General features: G+C 46.5%; 1 protein-coding gene across 1 annotated transcript in view; it reads right to left on the reverse strand.

Annotated features, from left to right (window-relative positions):
• Nucleotides 1-857: 857 nt before the first annotated feature.
• Nucleotides 858-25,067, reverse strand: part of LOC126536201 (uncharacterized) — a 93,618-nt gene continuing 69,408 nt past the window's right edge. The window contains exons 3-4 of the mRNA XM_050183090.3: nucleotides 9,248-9,400; nucleotides 858-6,723 (exon numbers count right to left, since the gene is read on the reverse strand). Coding sequence (XP_050039047.1) covers nucleotides 6,509-6,723; nucleotides 9,248-9,400 — 368 coding nt within the window. The 3' untranslated portion in view covers nucleotides 858-6,508. The remainder of the gene's footprint in view (nucleotides 6,724-9,247; nucleotides 9,401-25,067) is intronic.

The following is a 25,067-nucleotide window of genomic DNA, read 5'->3' on the forward strand; positions in this document are numbered from 1 at the left end:
AGGAGAACGGGCCAGTATTTACTTCTCCACCATCGCGCGATGTCGACACAATGAATGTATCATGAAAGCTTAGGAAGCCATGCGGACGGCCGTTTTCCTCGTTACTTCAGGCGCCAATGTCAGGAGCGAGCTAAATCTGTCAGGGCTTTTTGACTGTCGCGCAAACGAACAAAAGATAGGGCGGTGAGCGCGACCGATTTCAAACCGACCTCATGTGCAGTCAAAAGTATGCCTGGTTCTCCTCATTGACCAGCTACAACTAGAGAGCGTACTGCGATCGGAATGAGTACAGGCTCCTACGAAAAATCTGGATGTGCCGCATGTAAATGGCATGGCTATGACCGAAGGGTGGATTTCACTATAATGCAGAAAGACAGAGGCTACTTGAATATTTCAGGACAGCTGCTTTTTCTACGCATGTTCTCGGACGGTCTGTATCGTGTTCCCGGAACGGCGTAACGTGGCGAGAAAGAGGGTGTCACGTTGCTTCACTTGCCTTCCTTGGAAGTAGCAGTTTGCTGAACATGTGACGAACCAAATCTGTCACGCTCAAGAGAAACAGCTGCTCGCCATGGCTTCCATGGTAAACAGGCTTGAAGAAACGGACCACCATCTCCATCGCCAGCTAATATCAAGGAGCATAGCGAAAACTGAACTTGTATGTAACCGTTCTAGTCAGTGATAAGCCTTCGGAAGTCAACTTCCTTGCACCAGCAGTTGTTCCCTTTCAGTCTTTGATGAGTCTTGGCTTGGAGATTAAAACAGCCCTTTCCAACTCAGTTTTCTTGTCCTCCATGCCTCATAGCCTCTCAGCCAGAGGGCAGCACAAGACACCATCCCAAAGCAAAAGCAGTACATTTCAGCACGCCAATATCCAGGCTTTATTGAAGGATAGGAAGGAAGGTATGCTCGTGACCTTTCTTAAGATAGCAGCAGGCGGTATGCCCGAAGAATCAACGCGAAGCATTGGTACATGTACATTTTTCTCAGGCGCGTTGGTGGGCATCCGCGAACATTGCCGGGGAATACAATGCTAACACAGTGAATGTATAACCCGTACAAGTTGCACACAAACATTTCAATTGGACGTGTGTTTCTATCCGAACATTTGGAACAGGCTACGACAATAAGATGAATTTTGGGCAGAACGGCAAGGCATATAAATACTCAACATTACAAACGTATATTACAACACGACAATTGTACTACATAAAGTTACGATAATCGATGACAACGACGAATTACAAAGTCACGTTGTATGCTGTACGCAAAAATTGGCTGCGGCAAAGAAAAGTGGTGCGATCAACGACACACCTGCATAGTTTCCTGCCCCCTCTCAGTCAATTACAAATAATTGAAACACCTATAAATAATGCCATCGAAATTTTGAAAAAAAAAATCTGTTCTTCAGCATGCTGCAGTTGCATTGTGGAGGCTGCAATGTTGACCATAAGCACTGCCATAACAACGTAAGAGGATATTCACAAGGAAAGAACAGCGATTCAAGGCGGGTCACAAAGAAGGAACCACACACACACACTCCGCTAACAACTCTGTGACTAACAACTATGTGTGGTTCCTCCTTTGTGTCCCGTCTTGAAGACTTAGAAGGGTTTGGGTGCGAGCTATAATTGGATGACCCGTCTTGAAGCGCTGTTCTTTCTGTGATATTGAACCAACTAGCACGTAAGTCAATCCTTGCAGGTATACGCAGCTTTGATATATATTCTCCGCGTTCAAAGTGGCCTTACACTGTTTGTAAAGATGTCATAGTGAAATAGTTAGCGCGCACAATCGATAAGGGCACAGTGAAGGAGGACACACGAATCCCCCTTCACTGTGTTCTTGTCGACTGTGCGCACTAAACATTTCCCAATGAATTCGTACCAACTCGCCCAACTATCAGTTCTGCTGTAAATATGTAGTCGTGTAATTCAGTGGCTGTTCCTGTTGTTTTATTTTTGCAAAATACAAGGTAGAGTGGGAGTTGACGGTGTAAGTTTTTGAGCAAGGATAAAAGTAGCACGAAGCAGCACCAGCAGCTATCGCGGATTGGTTTGTCCGCACTCATTTCCAGAGTTTGTGTTGAAAAAGAGCGTGCTGGGATGACGTGCTAATGAACTACCATATACAGTGCTTGTCGTGCGAAGGTATTCCAACGGACCAGCGTAAATCTAGTGCCATTCTTTAAAAACAAACTGCTACATATGCCAGGCTTTTCGATTAGCTAAACACAGCAAGAGGCCGAAAGAACGCTGTGCTTTTGTAGAAAGCAGTATGCAGTACAATGTGACCGTGTTTGTATATTTCTTTTGCGCTGTCGCAAGGCAGGAGGCTTAAGCCAATATTACGGTATACCCAAAGGAATTTAATTTACGTTAAAAAACAACAAATTAGAGGACGCTTAAGCTTCGCCTTTAGGAGTGGAACGCGATGTCATTAAAAGATCTCTGACTGCTTGTCACGCTTCCTGGCAACTGAAGCTTATATAACCGTAATGTTTACCGGGAAACGCTGGCGGCGAATGCTGTGCATGAAGGCAAGCTTTCTGGTACAAGCACGGCCTCTTAATTGCGCGGACCTATCCCACACGTTGTGAACAGCCGCGCCATCAAAAAAATGACATCATTTCCAGGTTTCTGTTATTGTTTCGCACATTCATTATTTAAGTCTGAGAATATTTAACACAAATGGCATGCGCTGGCGGTGTTTTGTTTCGTGACATTTGTTTGTGGGATGTCGTTTTCAAGATTCCGAGGAATAACTTTGTCAAGAGTGCAAGACAAGGTATGCTCAATTTTAGTGATAGAATGGTGCGTCAGTATAACCCTCACATACCGCACGTCATACAGCAAAGTGTGGTGTATACATATACCTAAATATACACGGAAATTTTCGCTCACGGACAACTCCGCCAACGCCGACACCAACACCGGATTTCCTGCTACATGGTGCCCTTTACGATGTCGCTTTAAAATATCACAAGATGTTCCCAGCTCCATGCATCTGAACAATGCCCCGAGAATTTTGCACGAACCTTTTTGTAACTTTAGTTTATCATTGAACGTATATTTTAGTAATAAGCTCTCTTATGTACATTTTACACTTGCATTGTTCACTTAGGACACTTGACACTTCACTGCGCGACAATGCATAACCCCATCACGTGGTCTGTAAAGGCTTCCATACCCGCGATGGGAACGCGTAACCAATTTGACGGGAAAACAATAATATTTCAATTTTACACTCTGTTAGCTGCTTTGTGTAATAACGCTGATTGCAACTGTATTCTCCATGGAAGGTCATAGAACTGAATTAATTAGGCGCGCTTGACGTGTATAAGACAGCAGTAGTACCTTTATGAAGAAAAAGAAGAGTAGGCTACCTTGTTGTCGCTAAAATCAGTTCTGGACACCGTGCATTGATGTAACTTGTCACTAATGACCAGAAGGGACTAATGTGTACCCTGTTTAACTGTGGAATTAATGTTTGGCAACAACAATGCGCTATTTGGCTAGCAACTATAGGTTAAAAAACTCTGCGCTGTGTATAAAAAATATGCGCTAAGGTCATCTGGAAGGTCCCTAAGACTATACGTTGAAGGGCTTGTGAAAGATCTGCACGAAACGGTGGACAGCGCTCGTGACGTTTAAGCTTCTATGCTTCGAAAGCTTTTCTTGTTCGAATTTACTTCAATACTATTTATGCATTTGGCTTATTGTTGATTAGTAATTTTAGATAAATATATTCTCGTAGGTGAAATATATTGCTATAAATACTTGTTATCTGAAAAAGAAATGTGTATTTTCTTAGCGAAAATGTATCCTTACAATGACACATACAAGCGAAATTCTGTGAAGATTTCTGACGAAGAGCTTTCTGGCTGTAAAGGAGAAGCCTTTGCGTACAATACATATTTTACTCGCACGGGACACGTTCACTGACACGTGGCGCGATTTAAACACTGTTGAATCAGTCATGCACTGATGCCAAGGTGTCTTGTGGGTTCACCATTTTCTTTACACTAAGAACTGCACAGGCTTTGCACCTTAGACGTTTCACGTGAAGCGTGAGCGCAAACCCTGTCACTACAAGTTAGCAATAGCAGCGGTTGCTGGAAGTCAGTCTTTACACTGTACTTTACGGATACACACGTAAGGTGCTGACGACGAAATATCGACACACTTGCACATGGAGACTGGTGATAGGCCGATGAAACGACATTGAGTGGTGCTGAAAACCCATACAGCATGGCTTCTGCGTGCACGAGCATATGATATTTAGTAAATGTCCTCTACTCGAAGAAGTGGCGATGGGGAGACATTGCAGTGCAAACACATGCTTGAGAGAACGCTCACGGCAGTTTTTTGGCAGTAAAGCACGTTAGAATATATATTAGGCGACGAAATTCTAAACTCTACAATGACACAGGGTTCGTGACGCCCAAGTTTGAGGAAACCTACACGGTGCACGCTGATGGAATATGCTGCTCACCTCCCACACCATAAAAGTTATTTTGCGCCGCAACATATTCAGGAGGGCGCACCTCGTCGACGTACTTGCGCTTAACAAAACTCTGTGGAGGTTAACAGCTTGTACTTTGGTTGTTCTAGTGCGTTTCTGAAGACTCAGTTGGCTCAAATAAGAAATTTGAAACGTGAAAACTAAAACGTAGAACAAGCGATTGTGTAAGAATCGGAGACTTTGTTGCGGTGACATGGATTTCTACCGAGAAGGCGATAAATTACAGTCCTGGTCGCCTGATCACAAGTGGAAATATGGAGTGATTTCGCTCTGTTAGAAGAAACTGTTTTCAATATGAATAACTTATTTAAACACACCATGTGATACAATCAAACAAAACAGCGGTACACAGGAAGATGGACACGAAGCGATCAACAGCGCTCAAATGAGGGACGTCACTTGTTCGACTCAATCCCAGAGACATCTTTGTTTCGACGACTGTTGATCATTCAGCTATGCAGGCTATGAATACATAATTGCTTATGATCGCGCATATAAAGGTGCCCTCAAATCCCGCGTCAGGCGCATACTGTTCTTCAACTGCGAGCTTACTGCAGTAAACACACAAAAAGGTGACAGTGTCATAGATTGTCTTATAAATCACACAGCTCTTGTATAAATTTCCAGGGAAGCCAAAATACTCAAAATCAAGTCATTTTCTTCTCTGGGAACTTAACGATGTAACAACTGTGAAGTTGAAGCGCTGTTTCGCAGAGAACGACAGTACAAACCACTAATTTGCTCAAGCAGAAAGTAACTCGCACGCGTTGACGGCAGTCGACACTGGACAGCTACAGGTGTGGGGCTTTTGCAATCAAACCGAACACTGAAAGACAACAAGACTTTGAATTCAGCGTTCCTGAGGGACTCCAACAAAATGACGCAGATGGGGACAAATACGTTGCCTCCCTGGTATACACATCACAAATTATACAAATATTAAAATCATGCTTAGTTTATAACTTAGAGCTATTCCAACACAGGTTCACCCTGAAGCACGGTATAAGACGCACCATACCGCAATAGCAAAGGCGAAAGCCAAGCCCTTCGCGAACTCCTCTGTGGAGAACAAGGTCCACCGTCAAACTGTAAAAAAATTTTGGTATCCTTTTTCCCAAATTCTTCAGCGCTAGCAAGAGCCTGTTTCTCCCATATAACAGGCTGATGCCGATAAATAAGCTTAACATACTAGCCCAGTGCCACAGTGGGCGCCATGGTGCTCCTCGTAGTAAACCTGAGAAGAAATGTTCAACTTATCCCCAATTTTATCGGTCGTCTAGGGAAGCCTTCATGTCGTTTTCAGCTCTGCTTCGTTAAGATTTCGGGGAGAACAGTCGTGGTTCACGGAAGAAATAACCTGTGGCCCTAGTTAAGAAATCTTGTGTTGAACTTCGGACATTTCCCGTGACGCTTTTTTAAATACCAAATTTTTGATGTACCTTCGAACGCACAAAAAACACGCAGCCATTTGTGACTTGTGTTTACTATTCCGGACTCTGCCGAATTATTCCTTTTAAACCAATCACAGATGGTGTCAGAGCTGTCAAGATGAAAACTTGACAGCAGCGAAATGCCAAGAATCGGGCCACAGATGGCAACTGCTGACCTATTTTTCTGCGCTGTGGAGAAGCAGCAGTATAGTTCGCAAGTTTAGGAGTTGTATTCGTGACACTACTCATGAAACGTGGGAACTCAGAGAGCTCCGAACTTGGGCACGACTGAAGAGCTCCGGCTTTGTCTTTAGCTCAGCTAAACGTTCTGGTGAACTTGTTGGTACAAGGTGTAATGGGTGAAACAGTCTATTTACAGCAACTCAAGAAGTCACAGTTAGTCGATTCGCCGCTCTATAGAATTTCCACACAGCGTCTCGCATTTTTCTTGACGCCCACTGGCTGACTACGACCAGAGGGCCGGCGTCTCCGTTGTCTTTTCCTCAAACACGGGCGCCCCCTCTGTTCGGGTGTAGGAAACAGCGAGACAGCGTTCAGGTGGGCATTCTGGCTGCTGCGGCGGTAGCTGCGAGCCACAGAGGCAGCAGCAGAAGTGCGGCCGTCGTCCGCTGCTGTTGGGGCGCCGGGTTGCAGTAGTCCGAGTCGCAGATGCAACGCACCGTGGACCAGGCCCGGCTCGTCTCGGTCAGGCAACCCTTGTGCGGAGGGTTGCTCGGCGCGCAGTTGCGCCGAACGTGCTCGAAGTCACCTGCATGCGCGAAGAGGTGTTCAAAGTGCACACGTAACTGAAAGGGTACGGGCGTGCTAACCAGAACACAGGTAAGAAGTAAGAGGAAAACACAAACGTCGACTATGAACTGAACGGTCGCACAGTGGCGGAAAATAAGGAAGACACAAAACTGATCCGCGCTTGCTCAAGCGAAGGCGGCGCCTACCCATCGATTATTGACATCTGCGGGTACTTGGGAAACATTACAGCTTAAGCATGACAATTCCTCTTTGCGCAATACAATCGAGGGCTGATATACGCATGTGCTACCTCTAGTAATGACACGCCACGACACCTTGATCATAAGGCGCACTTCTTCGTTGTTATGCTTGAGCAGAACTATACCGTGTGCAAACTTTGGAGTACGCTTGCAATCGCAACATTGTAACGAAAGGTTACACGGTTTTCCACCCATCAATGAACGTTTATGTTCAGTTAATATCTGATTAAAGAAACCCCTTGTCTGATCATACACAAAAGCGAGAGCAGTTAAAATGAACTTTATAAACTACGTACAGGCGGCATTCTGCGAACTTGTTAGTCTGTGTTGCATAATTTCTGCTAGGTCTTTCCTTCTTCAACTTGTCTTTTTTTCTCCGCATGGAGGCACACATCTCCCCTAACTTATTGTCAGTCGTAAACACAACGTTGACTCCACATCGACTCCCTAGTTTCAAAAGTCCGTGTGACGGAGAGTGAATGTAGCGTGCCTACGATTATTAAACTTTAGAACTGCTTAACATTCGCGTTGTGCCGACCGACCTAACTCTTGAATAACATACCGACTGATATACGATGAGCTAACAGACTATTTCACGGCAGGATGAAAAGAGATAACAATCAAGTAGTGATTCGTGTTCGGTTGCGATAAAATCACCTTACAGCACTGAAATAAGGTAACATTCAAATTGACTTAGTGAGAAGGCAGAGCGCGGCAGGTGACTGTACGATCATATATTTTCCGATCGGTCCAGGGAAGCAACGCACGAAAGCTCATCGAGAATTGGCCGGCGTGCACTTAGCCGGTCACTGGTCCTTTTGCTGCATAGAAGCGACCAAACGTTCAAGCAATAATGGCAGCGCACGGCAGCCGCGCCAAATAGCTGGCTATCAAATCTTGACGCCCTGATAACGGAGTAAGATACAGCATATTACTGTGTAATTTATTGCCATGTGTGCCCGATCTATTCTGAACGGTGCTATTCTTGCCTCCGCATTTTTAAATCGAGCTGGATTCAGGCCAGCCCAAATTACAGTTACCTTTATTGTTGAAGCATTCGGGACACTGTTTTTCTTCCCCATAAAAGTCGCTTCCGTGCCGCAAGAGACCTAAAGTTGCCTAAATTCTTAATGTTGTTTGTGGTTTTTATTACATGGCTTTAGTACGGGACTGGACTACCGAACATTGGTTAGTAAGCATTCTTTAGATGTAGCAGCACAGTGCGCTTCATTTCTTCGTGCATTTCTATTTTTCATTTTCTCTCTCTGTCACAAAATTTGAAACATCACCGGAGTTCCCGTGAATTGATGCGCGGCACACCGCACTTTACATATTATTCTCAAGTCAATAGCTGTTGCACAGAGTGCTAAGAAGCAGTACGTCTTGCATCTGAATTAGCATTGCGTCGCACTCGGAAATGAAAGAAAAATGAAGGAAAAGAAGTAACAGCTTAGCTCATTCTTACCAACTTAACTGTAATACCTAGTTGTTCTGAGTGAACAATATCAAGGCACCAGGAAACAAATTTCTGGAGCACGTTGTTGACGAAAAAAATTCGGGACTACATAAAATTTAGGCGCTCATTTGGGGATGCTTGTGCAAACAAATTATGTATCTGTCTTCGCATATACACATTCAAATGAGTTGTATAGAAGCAAGTATATGTGGCCTTAGATATTACACAACGGCCAGTCGAGCGGCAATTTCGCGTGCATTTGCGGGCTTCTTTCACGCTCGGAAAAACACTTTTATGTAGCGAGTATTGGGCAACAGAAAGCTGTATCGGGAGTTTTTCACGTTGCTCCACAATTTTCTCATTGACACTTTTCATCTAATTATTATATTTGAGAAGTTGACTAATTAATTAACACTAGATGTGTAATTAGGCGGAACGCAAAAAAGAAATAATCTGAGTACATCCAAGCGACGGCAAACAAAATTACCTTGGTTCTATCCACCTATGTGGCATTTCCATATCTTAAAATCTTGGTGCACGATAGTTGGGACAACCTGCATGTACATTGCGTTCTTATAGGATAAAACGGCCCGCCGCATGGGTAATGCAACGCTATTGCCATGCTTCCAGCTTCTCGCGGCTGCCAACAGGCCGCACAGCCGATATCGTGGCTTCGCAACAGAGCGTATCGTAACAGCTATGTGTGTATATATTTTTCGCCGCTGTCAGAACACAGAGAAATCGAATTTACGCATAACGAGGGCACTCGACAACGCATCGCGCCCACTCCTCGACGCCCGTGTGGGCTTCCGTTTTTTCGCACTCACCGTTCAGGTCGTTCTGGGAGAAGAACTCGCATCCATGGGAACACTCGTGGGCGAAGTTCTTTTCCGGATTGAAGTTTGCGTGCGTGCAGTAGTCTGTCCGGTTGGCCTGGTTTCTCGGGGACCAACTGCATATGTAGCACTGGACAGCGTCACCTACGCAGACAGAGAAGCCAGGTTAATGGATATACATGGTGGGGAAAAAGAAGAAGAAATAAAACGGAAATGAAGTACTTCAGGTCATAATTTCTGCAAGATCTTCATCTGCAGCAAGGCATAAGTGCAAGGTAGAAAGCAATCTCTGGGTGTTCGCAAAAAAAAAAAGAAAAAAAAAAAGAAACTGGTTATGACCAGGAGTCGCTGTCGCTTATTTCGTATAAATGCAGGAGTCGAGCTTCCGTCGGAAACCCGTTGGTGTTCCGGGCTTCGAAAATGTTGCGTTGCTTTAGCGTTATGGACGAAACAATGACGCTCACGACATCGAAAATCTAGGTGCCCAATTTCGACGCTCAGACTCTCACCATGTATAGCCTGAGCGCTAGTAATATTTGTGGTTAATAGAGGGAAATACAGACATCCACCAGTTCGTAACAATTGCTACAAAGGAAACGCATACGGGTTCCTCGAAAGAAAAGCCTCACAGGTGAAGAAAAATTCCTCCTGGTCCGGGACTCGAACCCGGGACCACCGCCTTTCCGGGGCAGCCGCTCTACCATCTGAGCTAACCCGGCGGCTTGCACATGGCAGGGCGAAGTCGAATTTGTCAACAACTGGAGGTAAAGGCAACAATTTGACGTAATAGTTCTGCGGAAGCCCGCAAGGTGGAGAGAAGCAATTACTAAAGGGAAATTCAGACATCCACCAGTTCGTAGCAATTGCTACAAAGTTTATTATTATTATTATTATTATTATTATGATTATTATTAATTGCTTCTCTCCACCTTGCGGGCTTCCGCAGAACTATTACGTCAATATTTGTGGTGCAAGACAGCGCGCGTTCAGCCCTTCAAAAGAATACAAAACAGAAATACTGAATTACTTTATATGGATAATATATACCTTCAAAACTCCATTTTCATTTATTACGCGGTAAGAGCTTGATTATTAGAAAAAAAAATGTCTGGTCGAATCCATCTCACGATGAATTTCAATGTTAATGCGATTCGCATTGAAGCAATGTAGTGACACACCGTACCACCAACGTAAAAACGTGTATGCAGCCGATATCCTCTCTCACGCTTCCCACTGCATACGCTGCGCCATCTGGCGGCGCCACCGCGAAGTCTGTGCGAGGTCCTGGTTCGATTCCGCCCAGCACCGGAGAAATTTCAAAGAATGTGTTTGTTATTCAAGGGCGGCACATACGCAGTGGCACATACCAAGTCACCCAAGATGGCGTCGAAGAGCACATACCTAGTGGTACATACCCAGTGACCCAAACTGGAATAAAACAAGCGGCAGAACCCATCTCACGATGGATGTCGACGACAATGTTTTCAACATTTCAATCAATATAGCGACACAACGTATAGCTACCGTCGAAACGAGTTATGTACGTTGCATGCATTGCAGCGGGATTCCTCTTTCGCGCTTCCCTAAGAACACTCGGCGCCATCTAGTGCCGTCACCGGGAAGCCAGCGCATGGCCTCTGGAAGACATGACGAGCCGGTGCGTGCGAACACTCATAAACCTGTGAAGCGACAACCTGGGGACGGACTCCGTAAGAGTCCACCTAGTGGACATGTCCATTTCGTCTGCTGCTGAAGTGCTGATTGGCTGTGGCGCCTGGCTGCTGTTCATGCGGAACCCACCCCAGCCAATCATCACTTCAGCAGCAGACGAAATAGACGTGTCCACTAGGTCGATCCTTACAGAATACCTCCCCTGGTTACTCTGTCGCGCTTTTTTTTCTGGACACGCTGCGCCATCTAGTGGCACTGCCGAGAAGTCCGCGTGTGGCCTCCGAGACGAGAAGCATGGCGCGCCGGTGCTTGCGAACGCTGAGAATTGTTCCCTCGCTAGCCGCATACTCAGTAGCACGTACTCGGTTGCCCTAGTTGGCGAGATGTTCAATGAAGAGCGGCACATACTCAGTGCATTTGTAGTGGTACTGCGTAGGGTTGCTATCCTTGAGGAACCCTTGTGGCGTATGTTCTATTCCTCTCAGCATCGGAAAAATTCAAGGTATCTTTTTTGTCATTGAAGAGAGGCACGTTCTCAGTGGCACAAACCTCGTTGCCCAAGTTGGCGTCAAAGGCGTTCAATGAAGAGCGGCACACACCTACTGGAACATACCAAGTGACCCAAATTGGCATTGAAGAGGTTCACTGAAGGCCAGCACACACCGAGTGGGACATAGCCAGTGCTCCAAGTCGGCGTCAAAGAGTTTCTTCAAGCAGGTGTGCTATACCTAGTCCCGACGGGCTAACCATTTGATTACGGACTGCCCATTGACCCAGGTAGGCCTAAAAACGGTTAGATACAAACATGCATTGATACATAGCCTTCGTAAAGAGCGTTAAGTACCCTAAGAATGCTAACGCAATAAAAGGTTAATTGGAGAGCTGCACAGACCAAGTGGAACGTACTCAGTGCTCCAAGTTGGTCGAAGGTCGGTTTCTGGCGCTGTTCCTTCAGCACAGCGGCCCGATGTGCTACCCATTAGACCGCGGACTTCGCCAAAGCAAAGTAAAATTAATCAGCTTGCACACCACGCCACTTGAAGCGTACCTTTCCCTCCATATGTTGATAATGCGTAACATTGCAGCTTAAGGTTGTACAAATTGCCACATCATAAATCCGCAGGACGTCGTTTTCGCTCAGGAGCAGTGTTCATTTATTGCCTCGTCTTTTCTACTTCTTGCGCGTGTGTCTCGCGCACACTTACACCTATTTTCGTTATAAAACATTGCACACACTTCGAAATTTCCACTTCGTTACTCTGCAAAAGTTGAACCACCACATGGTTGGTACAAATTGGCGCAACTCGGCATTCTTGTTTGGCGTTACAAAACATGTAAGAATGTATGCAAGGTATGTAGGAACACAGAAATGTCATCGTCAATGTTTCTACGCTTTTCAGCACGTCGCTTTAGCGGCCATAATGCCTTTGACAAGACACATTACCTTGAACTTCCCCGTAATACTGACGCAAAAAAAAGCAAAGCAAGAGAAAAAGTGAAGCCGAAAAAACAAAGGTCTAGGGGTGGGAGATAGACACAAGCTTTATGGTCTGCAGGGCATATCATATAGCCCGAACGCCGGCGGCTATCGATCATTCCTCGTCTTTCGTGTGACGTCATTTGCAAGGTTCCTCCCGTAGTTCTTCTCACTCGCCTTCCTTTTATAGTTAGCCACCTTATGAATGCACCCAGACTGCCAGAAAGCGAAAGGCGGCGAAGAGGGGAGAGTGACTTCATTCAAGGCCGCACGCCGCGTTGCGTCATCGAAGGCACCTGTTTTCTGTCACGCGAATTGACGGCCCCGGGCGGCGTCTGCCCGCCGGTGAGACCGCACGCTGGGAACCCATTCGACGTGGGTGTGCCCGCGCTGGATATTGCCTTCGCGCGGCCGGGCGTGCAAGGTGGGCGACGCCCATTTCGAGCCCGAAACTGGGCCTCACGAGCTCAGGTTCTTGGCTGTGCCTGTTTCGCGCACTATTAAAGAATTCACACGCGATGTCTTGCAGCTGCGCGCAGACGCTCTCTGGGAGGAATAGTCGTTACTGAAAGAAAAAAGAAAATTGACGGCAACTGCAATTATTAACAGCGAAATTTTGCTGATACTACTGCTGGGAGGGCTCGCGAAGATGCCGTGAAGGAACCCATCCCCCTTTCAAGAATTGACGCAGCCACAAAGCTTCGCATACTAGCGTGTGATGCCCCACGATCGATGTGGAACACGCCAGGTTTGCGACATACTCGACTGCACCGCCTGGACTGGCGTTAACTGCTAAGCATGAGGTCGCGGGATTGAATCCCGGCCACGGCGGCCGCATTTTGATGGGGAGGAAATGTGAAAACACCCATGTACTTAGGTTTAGGTGCACTTTAAAGAACCCCAGGTGGTCGACATTTCCGGAGTCCCACACTACGATGTGCCTCATAATCAAAAAGTGGTTTTGCCACGTAAAACCCCGTAATTTAATTAATATAACTTTGATCGCCTGGACCCATCCCTTCGACTACGCATTTCTTCTGGACTATCCCGAAGCGAGACAACTGTTCGCTGCCGACTATGGCTAGGAGTGCCTTTCTCAAATTCATTTGCTTGCCGCATCGGGATGACTGACGGTGCTACCTGTGATAGCTACGGCAGCGAGGAAACAATCGAACATATCCTCGGTCATTTTCCTCGCTACAGCTCCCAGAGACAGCCGCTCGTGACGGCGCTGGCACGCCTCGATGACCGGCCGCTTTCTGAGCAGACGATCTTGGAGTGCCGGCTGATGCGACCTTCACACCATAAGGCGGTGAAGGCATTACTGAGGTTTCTCCAGTCAAGCGACCTGCTTGAACGACTGTGACACTCCTGCGTTCCTTTGTGTGTGTGTGTGTGTGTGTGTGTGTGTGTGTGCGTGCGCGCGTGTGTGTGTTTCCTTTTTTTCTTTCCCGTCTCCCACTCTTTTCATGTGTGTGCACATTTTTCTTTTTGTCTTTGTTTTCTTTTTAAAAAGATCTTTCTGTCTTCCCTTCCCCCTTTCTCAATGCAGGGTAGCAAACTGGATGTGTATCTTCCGGTTAACCTCCCTGCCTTTCTCATTTCTTTTATCTCTCTCTCTCTCTCTCTCTCCCTCTCTTGCTAATACGAAAACACTGAGGCCTTCTGAAAAAATCAAGGACATACTAGGGACTACAAAACAGCACGCAAGCAGGCTACAGCCTCTCGTGTGAAACGAAGGAAACGATTACTCTCAGACAATTACCATTTAATATAGAGAGTATAATATATTGCGAACACAAGCGTTGATACACGTGTGCTGGACGCCGGACGCATTTTTTAATGAGTACTAGTGGCTGATTTATTGTTCGTAAGCTTTCTTAGCCAGCACTGCCCGACTTTGCTGACCGCAACTGCTGCGGCTGCTTTCTTGGCGAATAGCTTACACACAGGACATCACTCATATAACGAATCGACTTGCTCTTATAGCGAGTTGGCCTATATGTAGTCCCATCCGTAGTACCCCTACAAATGTACCGGTGTTTGGTTCTGTTCTCGACGGAATCACGCAGTGAAATAACAAATGATATCTAATATTCTCACTGCAACAAATACGCGCCTTCTGTCTTCTTTACCGATGTTCGGCGCATTTTTTCCCGGCCGGTTTATAGCAGCAAAAAGTGGGCGAATCCTGAAGTTAGTGCAATAGCATCGTGGGTGGACCCTAAAGACTTGTTCCAAGTGCGGACCGATCCAGGAGACATCGTAATCAGCGGTGGCGTGGGTGGCGAGGTGGGGTGTCTCCACTTATCGCCGTATTGCTGGGCAGGCACGTAATCGCTATGTTGCAAAATGCTGTTCAGAAGATAGACAGTTGTATGACATCTACTGAACCGCTTCGCGAATGCTTCGCTTCACCTATAGATTCCAGACTGTGCGTGGGATCTGCGTATTTTCTTTAACTTCTAAAGAAATAAAAAACACTTCATCGCAGGATGCAAAAGTTGCGCAGTCTTCTGGGAAAGTGCATTGTTATGGTTTGTGTTGTAACATGCGGCAATGTTAGCTGCTGGCATATGCGTAGCGTCGCAGCGCCCGAGGAAGAATCGCGCTTCTTCTCATTCATTGACTTTGCAGTGGTTAATGACGGGCGCCCATCAGCTCGATAGCCATACAAAAATTAAAGAGAAAAAAAGGAAAGAAAGGGGGAAAAAAGACCACGAATGAAGCCTCGCGTGCTGACGACACAATGCGTTGATCCGCTGGCACTGCGCGAAGACACGTGACCGCGGGGGATAAATGAAAGTTCATTGCAGCGTGGTCGTGAATGAATTAACGCGACACGCTACTTGACTCGTGGTCTGATGACAGTTATAGTACCGCTACACCGTCAAATTCGAAAGATAACGGCCGGGTCGGTTTCTACAAACAAGGTCATTCTTTCGGTTCTGCGCGGGCATGCTGACTACGGATGGTCGACAACTGGGAGACGTTGGTTTGTGCTTTGGCCTTTCGCGAAACTTCCGTGGACTGGCTGCTCTGGGGTCTCTCAGTCTTGTTATGCCCACCTATCCCAAGCGCAACAAGTAGGGGCGCCCTTTGCATACGGATGTTAAGAAGGTATACCATGGCCAGAAAGTCGATCGGGTGATGTTTTACTAACTCGGTGTAAGTGCTATCTTTACTCTTAGTGGTCAAGGTCCTGAAAGTGAACTACTACGAGTGAGAGGGGTGGTAGTAAAGGGAAAGCTAAAGGTGTATCAGCATATGCACTTCCTGACGGTATTCAAAAGTGTCGAACGAAGTACCGTTCTCTGCGTTCGGCTTTCCCCACCTGGCTATCTACATTGCTCGAAAGTGGTGTCAGAGGCCGGTGCCGTCAGTTCCTTTATTACTTTGTACCGAGGTCGTGCTGTGCTATTGCGAAAGTCCCTGGGATACTACTATCGCTTCATGAAGTGCAGCTCTTCGTGCTGCACTTCGTCTCGTCAGCCAAGAACAACCTCGAAGATGGTCAATATTCAGTGACTCGAAGGCAGCACTGCAGTCTTTGCTATCAGCCCTGCGGCGTGGACCACATGAGCAACTGGTATACGAGATTAGAGAACTAATCCATACCTTGACTGAGAGAGGACACCACGTGACATTTCAGTGGCTTCCAAGTCACTGCGGCGTCATAAGAAACGAACACGCCAGTAACGCCGCTCGGTCAGCTCTTCAAGGCGATGAAGAGGAGCCGATACCATTATCAAGGACAGATGCCGCAAGAAAACTTCAAATGCTCAGCCGAGACATCACGTTCTCCTTGTGGAATGCAGGAAATTTTCAAAACAACCGGCTGTACAACCTAGACTCTTCTCTAAGCCTTTGCATTCCAGCTGGACTCTGCCGTCGCGAAGCTACCCTGCTTTGTCGAATATGGCTAGGGGTGGCGTTCACCAAGTCTTTTGCTTTCCAAATCGGATGGGCCGACGACGCCTCGTGTGATAACTTTGGTAACGAGGAGACTCTTCAGCACCTTCTCTGTGACTGCCCTTGCTATGATTTGCAGAGACGATCACTCGCAAACGCGATAGGACGCTTTGACCAAAGACCTCTAACACAGGAATTTACATTAAAATGCCGCCATCACAAGCCATCGCAGCAGAGGGCGACGAGGGCACCGTTGCAGTTTTTAAGGGCTACAGAATTGGACAAGCGGCTGTAGCATGAACAGATGTTCATAGTGCTGTAAGTGCTACTGTGCTGTGCGGTGACAGTGTGCGGCGACAGTGTGCGGCGACAGTGTGCGGCGACAGTGACCAACTGTGATTGTATGTCTGTGCTCCTTTCTTTCTTTATCTCTACTTTATAACTATACTTCTCCCTCCCCTCTTTCCCGAGCGTAGGGTAGCAAACCGGATCTTCCCCTCTGGTTAACCTCCCTGCATTTCCCCTTTCCTCTCTCTCTCTTTCTTCGTGAATCGATGATTGCCCGCAATGCACCTGACTGACGGACATCCGGCTTTGAGAGATGGGGTGGCTAGTGAGGAGGGGGGGGGGAAGGGACGGAAGTCCAGGCTTGTGAAACATGAACGCTTCGTACTCTGCCATCCACACAATAGGGGACGGCTTCAGCGCGGAGAGCTCCGTCCCACCTCACATCAGTGTTCTCTTCAAAGCACCAAGTCGAGCAGGGAGCGGTAAATTGTGGTACGCATTTGGTTCCCCTCCTCACCCACACGGCGAACGGAACGAAGCCCTCCTTCCCCCCCTTGTATGACAAAACAGCTGTGCGCGTAATGCGAGGGCGATCTTTCAGGCTGTTTGTCCCCAATCGGATTCGTTTGTCTTCGAGATTACCTCCCCGATCAATGGAGGTTTACACTCTCGTTTTGTAACAGCAACAGCGCTTGCGGTAATAGATGGGACATGTTAGTTTATTACTTTGCTCAATTTGTTCATGTTGCCCTCTCTTGCTGAACTACGTCCACGCCCAATGTAAATAAATTGCACGATTCCATCGGTCTGGTTTTTTTTCGCCTTCTCTTTCGTGTGGGACGAAGCAAACGTTACCCAAAGCGGCAGTTATTATATATATTTGTTCACAACTCCTATTTACTCAAGCGGAAGGAGGCGGGTGACAGCTAACGTCCTTTCCGTGTTTTCAAAGCACCCTCTCTTTCACACAGCACATTCCTCCGGGCTAAGAACGCCCACAAATACAACCACGTCTGCCTCGGCGCGCTCGGCCATGAACCAACGCTAAAATGCCATCGATCAGCAGCTCTTTTACGGCGCTCCAAGAAAACAGCAGTGGCTCGCTCAAAAGCTCAGGGGCCACGTAAAATGCCACGCAAGCGACAAACAGCTAGCACCCTATACGGACGCGATACAAGCAACACCGCTACACCGCTCACGCGAAAGTTTTGAAAGCCTTGTGGACATGCCACGTGGCCTGGATAAGTGGGCAGAAAAAAAGAAAGGGGAGGGGACAGGGAGGGTAGGCGTGATCGCGTACCAGCTACGGCTCTCACGGGTGCGACGTCGCGAACGCGTCACGGTGACAGATCGCTCCGGGCACTGTGCAGCGCTCGCCTCTTTTGCCGCCCGATGTTCTTCCCTCGTTCTCCCGTACACATCGTCGCTGGCGATATTTTGCTCTTTGCTTCGTTCATTCGGCCAAGAGCCGTTGGTCGGGGCCCTCTCCCCTGTCGCTGGGCCCTACAACGACCAACCGCTACCTCGTGGCGGACTTCTTGTTCACTTCAAAAACAACACCAATACCGAAACCAGCACCAACAACGAAAACGAAGGAAGAGACTGTCGAGCGAGTGTTTTCATCTCCGTCTTCTTTCTTTTGTCTTTAAGTAGCGCGCGCGCCCTCATCTGTGGCGCCTCTGCCAAAGCCAGTTTGATCTCGGGGCTGGCACCCCGGCTCTGGAAGCGCACGCCTCCATGCTGTAACAATTTAAGGAACGCGCACGGCCAGACCGAGCAAGCTCTTCGCTCTTGATCTTTCTGTTATCTCCGCTCCCCACCCCCTTCCTGTTCTTCCCTTCTGCGTGGCTTTAAACCGTGCAGCAGTTTGGAGGCTGGAAGTTACGCGCATACAGCTGTTCTGGCTGTCGGGTCAGTGGATTTAGCTGCGACGGCTCAAGCACACATACGAACGTCTTTTATTTAAATCGCACGGTTTAACGTACAAACTGACGAACTCAAGTGTCTATATCAATCGTGCGAATGCAACAACCTAGGACGATCTTGTAAATACAACCACGCCTACAGCTGCGTAGTGTTGTAGTTGACCACCAATTCTTGCCGAAGCTTGCCCCACAGTTACCCCCGCCCACCTACCCTCGTGCGCTGAAGTGCGCATCTTAATATATTTTTGTCTCGTTGGATACAACACATGGGCCTTTGCAGTAGCTAGCTGTAGACGACGACACAAACAGGCTTCCCGCAATGTATAGCTTCGGCCAACCAAGGAGCCGACTATCGGATATGTTCGCTCGCTCCCATATTCGTGATCGGCTAGCCTCCATGCGTCGCTGGCCACTTCCGAAAGTCAGCGACGCAACAGCCAAGGCGAAATCAGCTAATCACGAATGATTTTTCTACGTCAGAAGCTATTCTAAGCTAATGTCGAAAGGGACGGTCTATCTGCGTTCTTACGCCATTACAGCCGTGGTGCAATGTTTTAGCGCGTCAGGGGCAGTAGGCGCACGCCCCTGCATAGGGCTGCGGTTATAGGGCACTGTCGTGTGCGCTGCACAGACTCTGAGGGCTCTAAACACGGAGGAGAGCGCTTGGCAATCCAACAGACGCGCACGACGCGCCCTCGAGATTCGTGCTTTTTTCTCTTACGTCTTTTTCGCTCGGCCTCCGAGATGAGGTGCGTCGATGTGCTTGAACGCTTTTCTTCGCACTCTAAAGCAGAACGACGGCGGTGCTTTTATTTGAGTAAGGAGCTTGCGCCGCTTTTACTTCCTACGGGCTGCGCTTTGTAGAACCCTTTAAATAACAGATGTAAGGAGTTCGTAGATTGCCTATAGGATTGAAGATGAACTCCGTGGTCTTCGTGCAGACTTGTGCTTTCGCCTATGCAGCAAGGTCTACGGCCTGTTTAAATGACAAACTCTGTCAAGAGTCTTTCTTATTTCTTCTGTTGCTGGCCATCGACTTCAAAATGTGTGTTTTTCTAGAAGTTTGCTAGATATTAGTCGCCAAGAGGTGCAATACCGAAACTATACATCCCTATAGAAGCTACATAGATTTTGTAGCGCGATACTTTTTTTTTTACTTTCTGTTGACCGTTTTGTGAGGGAGCATATAGCCAAGCGTAGCAAATATAGAAAGCTAAGTAAAGCGTAATGGCGGAGTTAAGGGGTGGGCGGTTTAGCGTAGGAGATGTGAGAGAGAGAGAGAGAGAGAGAGAGAGAGAGAGAGAGAAAGAGATCGACATTGTTAATTTAATGTAGGAGAAAAGCGGCGTGCTGAAAAACTTGTAGCAAAAGAAAGTGTGTTTTCTTCGGGATACAGGCAAACTGATAGCCGAAAGTAGGAACTATAAAAAACTAGATTTTCGCGTCAGCGGATCGCCATCGGTGCCGAAAAGATCGCAGAGATAAAAAGTGGAAATTTCACTAATGAGCTTATAGGCGTTCCTTTCATTGCCTTCCCGTTATCAAACCGAAAGCGTGACATAGCCTGCGCGTATGTGCAAATCAGCTTTGCAGCTTGAGTGTGTTTTGACAGACACGTGAGCTCAGAACGGCGTCTGTTTACCCAAGGTACGCGGATAGGCCGCGCTCTCAAATTTGTAGGTTCCACTAATTATCTTTGTGCTGATAAAGCGCGCGAATAATTAACCCCGCATTTGTTCGCGTGCGCACATTTTGCCAGCTTCATTAGTTTGGCACCTCATAACTTTACGAAGAACGCCGGAGGGTCCGGCGATTGTGAAAAGTTTGGGGTGTTTTTGAAAGCTGCCGCCTAACAATTCGTTTGTAAAGTTTCTCTTTATACTTTATGGCGCTTCAACAACGCGCTCTTTAATTAAGGCTTCGCCATCGCACCAGCCCTTCTGAATATGAAAGCAGAAAAAAAAAAGTAATTTGGAGTACGAGAAAATCAAAACCACACACAACAGTTGCGAGAAAAGGTTGCGCCTTCTCTTTAATGCAGCTCTTGCTTTCACATTGCTCTTTTCATTATACGAGTCCAAAGTTGAAATTACAACAGCGGGCGTCTAAGTGACCTGATGGCCGCGCGAGAGCTATTAACTGACGATTCCGTATTTGCGGTTTATACCAGACAAAATATAATAGCGGTGGCAGAAGGTGTTGTACCCAGCTCTGAAAGCACTAGAACTTGAAAGCACACGAACCTATTAACGAGCCAATGTAATATCGCGTAGATGAAGCAGTATTTGCGGAGAAAATGAAAGAACGAATGACTGAATGATAATTGCGTCAAATACCCCAAATACGTGTACCACGCGCCCGAAGCTATACACTGTCAAATCTCCTGTGTGAGAAAAAATAAAAATAAAGAAAACATCGTAACTTTTGTAACATAGCTTTTCTGTTAGCTTATTTCTGCGATTTCTCTTTCAAAGTAACCTGTTTGTTGTTTCTTCGGTAATGTTAAAGGAAAAAAATTGTTGGATAGTCTATTCCATGAGAGGAGTAACTTTTACTCCACCCGTGACTGCAGACTTCGTGTAGTGAATCAAATGCTGCGATGCGGTTGAAACATATCATACACGTACAGATAAGCACGCTACGTGGAAAGCTTGAGACGCGACCAATCTTTGACATAACACATGGCGCCAATACAGCTGGCACTATGTACGGGACACATCCAATTATATCCATTCTTCGAGCGGTATGCTTCACTCTGATTGCTGATGTACCTTAGTCAGACACTAACACCTAAGGGCTTGTGCATACGAGACCTTTGTCTGCCTCTACTTGCGTGGCTGGTAAAAGATGCACACAAATGTTGATTGAGGATATAGTAAAGTGACTGACAAATATAATTCTGGCTGACAGTATTTATGACTGATTGTTCACTTTACCGTAACTCGACCAATTCTGTTAAAATCAAGAAAAATTCTGCCTTTGACCATAAACAGAAAAAAAATATTACCAAAGAGATAATAATCTCTGTTTCCTCCATTGAAAGAAATTCTCTTTAGCAAAAACGCAATCTCTCCATATATTCTTTGTTTCTTTTTCACACTTGTTTTCTACTGTTCATAATACTGTAAACGCATGCCCGCGTGCTGGAAGCTAGCACTCCAATCTCCTTCGTTCCGCTTCTTCTCTTCAGTTTGAGCTCGTTAGAATTCGCGAGGCTCGCGGGGTTATTGAAATCGCTTCGTCTCGTCTTTGCATCGCGAACCGCTCCTTTCGGGAGACCGTCCCTTATACGCACTCGGATTCTTCGTTCCAAATAAACCCTAGGGCCCGCGCGACCCTCTCTGCATAAAAGAGCATTCCTCGCGCCACCATCAATAACCCGGACGGCGAACGCTGGGCCCGAGCTTTTCCCTCGGCGCCCTCTGCGGCGTCCCGCAGACGCGTATATATGTATGCCCGGCGCCCACTTCTTTCCCCCCGTTTCCCCATTCCCTAAACGAAAGCTCAGCGGGGTGGCGCGGGATCGCTTTTGTAGTACACGCCGTCATCGCGAGAGCCCTTCTTTCTCGACAGTGAGTAGTTGTCGCAACTCTCCAGGAGACCTGCCCGGGTGCTCCTCCCCTTTCGGCGTGGCTATATCCTTACATCCCGCTGAGAACCCAAAGGGCCCTGGGTGCAGGTCCTCCTGATTTATAAGGAGACATCGCTAACGTATACGCTGCATTTAACGTCGCTAATTCTGCGCAGTACTACTGGGCACTGCAGGCTTGGGAAGGCGTGCGCTGTAGTCTGTAGGACGGTAAGATAAGTCTTCATTCCAGCAGTATTGTGGCGGGGACGCCTTCCATCGATGCGGACACGCGGTGTTTAAACCAAGGTATCGCCAGGATCATTCTCCAAGCTATGTGCGGACAGCCATTGGTATATTGGTATGGTATTGGTACGGTAGCACATAAAAATGGCAACATTGTGACTGGAAGCAAAAACAGGTGCTCATGTGTTCAATGAATGAATGAATGAATGAATGAATGAATGAATTGCGCCCCTTTCTGTCCGGGTCGCTTTGCTGCAATCATTCGCTCCAAATAGTCTATCGACAGATCAAACAAGGCAGTTTACTTAGTGAAGTGCTTGAAGTGCGTTTGCACGCTCGTGTTATGACGCATGCATATGTGCTTGCTTACTACGAAATTAAAACGATACCTAAATGCATGCTCGCTTGCGGGGGCTTCTTTATTTGTTTCTCTTTAATTCAAGAGACCGCAGCGCATGCGGGCCCAAAGAAAGAAAAAGAAAATGTGGAGGCGTACAGCTGAGCGCTTCAGGAATCAAACGAAGAAAGAGAAATTTTCCTTGCCTTTCTGTAGGCTGACATGCTCCACGTGACGAAGCGTCGATTTTTTTCGAGCTTTTATGCGTTCTAGCCGTTACGTCACGTGCAGCATGCAATATCACGCTCCCTGCTGTTATTTATTATTTATTTATTGCCCACTGCAGGCCCTAGACAAACCCAATCAATGTAGGCAGAACGAAGAGCACGTAGGTAATATTACAGGCAGGTGACACAATGTACATATTCGGGACGTTTTTCTTTATTTTGCTTCACCCTGTTATCATTCTCAGAAAGAAAGAGCTCTTAAACGTCTCGTATTTTTTTTTTTTGCATACTATGGTATGCGGCTTAGCGTGTTGTGTTTATCAAGTTGCTAGTGGGGACATGTACTGGCTAGAGTCGGCAGCAAGCTTGTTAGTCTGGAGTAGGAATCCGAATTGAATTCGCTGAGATTTACTACGTAAGTGGAGTGGCTCGATAGCGTTGTTTCTTATTAGTTGGGAGGGGGAGCCATATGCCGTGAATACTTAAGTTAACGAATCTGATGGCGTGTCTATTTGTTTCTTTTCTTTTTGTTCTTTCTTCTTCTTTTTTTTTTTACAGACGTCTGACGCAGTACTTTTCGGTACAATTCGCCGTTTCAGGAGGAGCGTTTCTTGCGAATTTTGTTCAATTAATGCTATACGGGGCACCTCGTTGCACCACCTCTGGAAACAACAGACACGCATCGACTATACAGGGTGGTCATTTCTGTTTTATAAAACTTAAAAAAAAAGAAAGTTGACTGTGGCAGATAGCGTAATTCTTGTCGTTGAGCTTGATTATTCCAAGAGGCTGACATTACTAGCACGAGAAATCGAAACGCATATTCAAATAATTAACAAGACTTCAATAATGAGCTCAATTATTTAGTTTACGGCACATATCGCAATTTAGGAATTGTAACCGGTGAGCTTGCAAGACGTATATCCACTTGAAATCAATTTCCAGGACTACACCAGTTACGAGATATTATTTCCCAAAGTGTGGAAGGAAATACATGGGCGTTCCATTTACTTGTGTGGTTCACTGCATAAAAGAGCGTTTGGTTAAAAAAAAAGTAAGTTTAACAACAGAGCATGTTTAGGGCCAGTTTGATGGCGCATATCTCCAAACTGACGTCATCCTGGAAATTCATTACAAGTAGATACGCCTGGCAAACACACCGGCTACAATTAGTAAATTGCAATATGTGCCATAATATAATTAATTCAGAAGATAGTTAGTGAATTTTTGTTATTTAGTTTATAACGTGTTTGATTTTTCGTGTAAATAATGTCCGCCTCTCTGAGTAATCCAGTTCAACGACTTGAATTGCGTTATCTGCAACAAACTATATTTAAAACTATTATAAAACTTAAAAATAATCACACTGCATATTAATAATCTGTGCCAGGCGTGCGGGAGTCACAGGTCCGATTCTTTCGATGGAACGCTGTTCCAACTGCCTTTTCTGTTTCTCGACCAAACAATATTCTTGAACACAATTCAGTTCTCATAACACTATGGGAGACTTTCCCGTTTTCCTGTTGTAAAGACTATCAATATACTCTGAATAAACGCTGAGCGAGGGCGAAATTATGCTGCAAACGACGCAGTCGAAGGTGATGCAGTGTTTTGACTTCTTTTGACTGAGACTTGTCTCAAGCATCCACTTCGCTGCATGGAACTAAACGCGTAGTAGACTATGATCTCTCTCACCTTCCCCTCCTGTGCCCCATTCTCCCTCTTTTTTTAATGGTTCAATTCTTCTGTTCTTTCAAGGTTGTAAAAAATTTCACTCAGGACAGCGAGGTTGGTTGTATGCGTCAGAGATCAACGCCAACGTTCTCTTTTCTATTTCTTCTTCGTCTTCACTGGGTGGATAGATTGAAATAAATGGTTTCGCCTGTCGTGCTCTGTATCGTGAATTTCGCAGTGGATTTAAGGGGAAATGAAAGGGGGAAGAACGACAAGGATGTAGTTCTAATAACATGCGAGAAAAGGAAGCCAGAAAACTAAGCAACAAGCATAAGAGCATAAGTTTCGGTGTAGCTCGCTGCCTTATGGATCTGCTCATGCGATACGACGATAAATTTCTCGCCCTGTAATATTTCTGCGGCATCCCATAAGCCACGTGCGTCGGAGCGCACCGCGAGCATTATTTGATGTCTCCCACAAAATTTA

Source organism: Dermacentor andersoni, chromosome 4 (assembly GCF_023375885.2).
Source record: "Dermacentor andersoni chromosome 4, qqDerAnde1_hic_scaffold, whole genome shotgun sequence".
NCBI lineage: Eukaryota > Metazoa > Arthropoda > Arachnida > Ixodida > Ixodidae > Dermacentor > Dermacentor andersoni.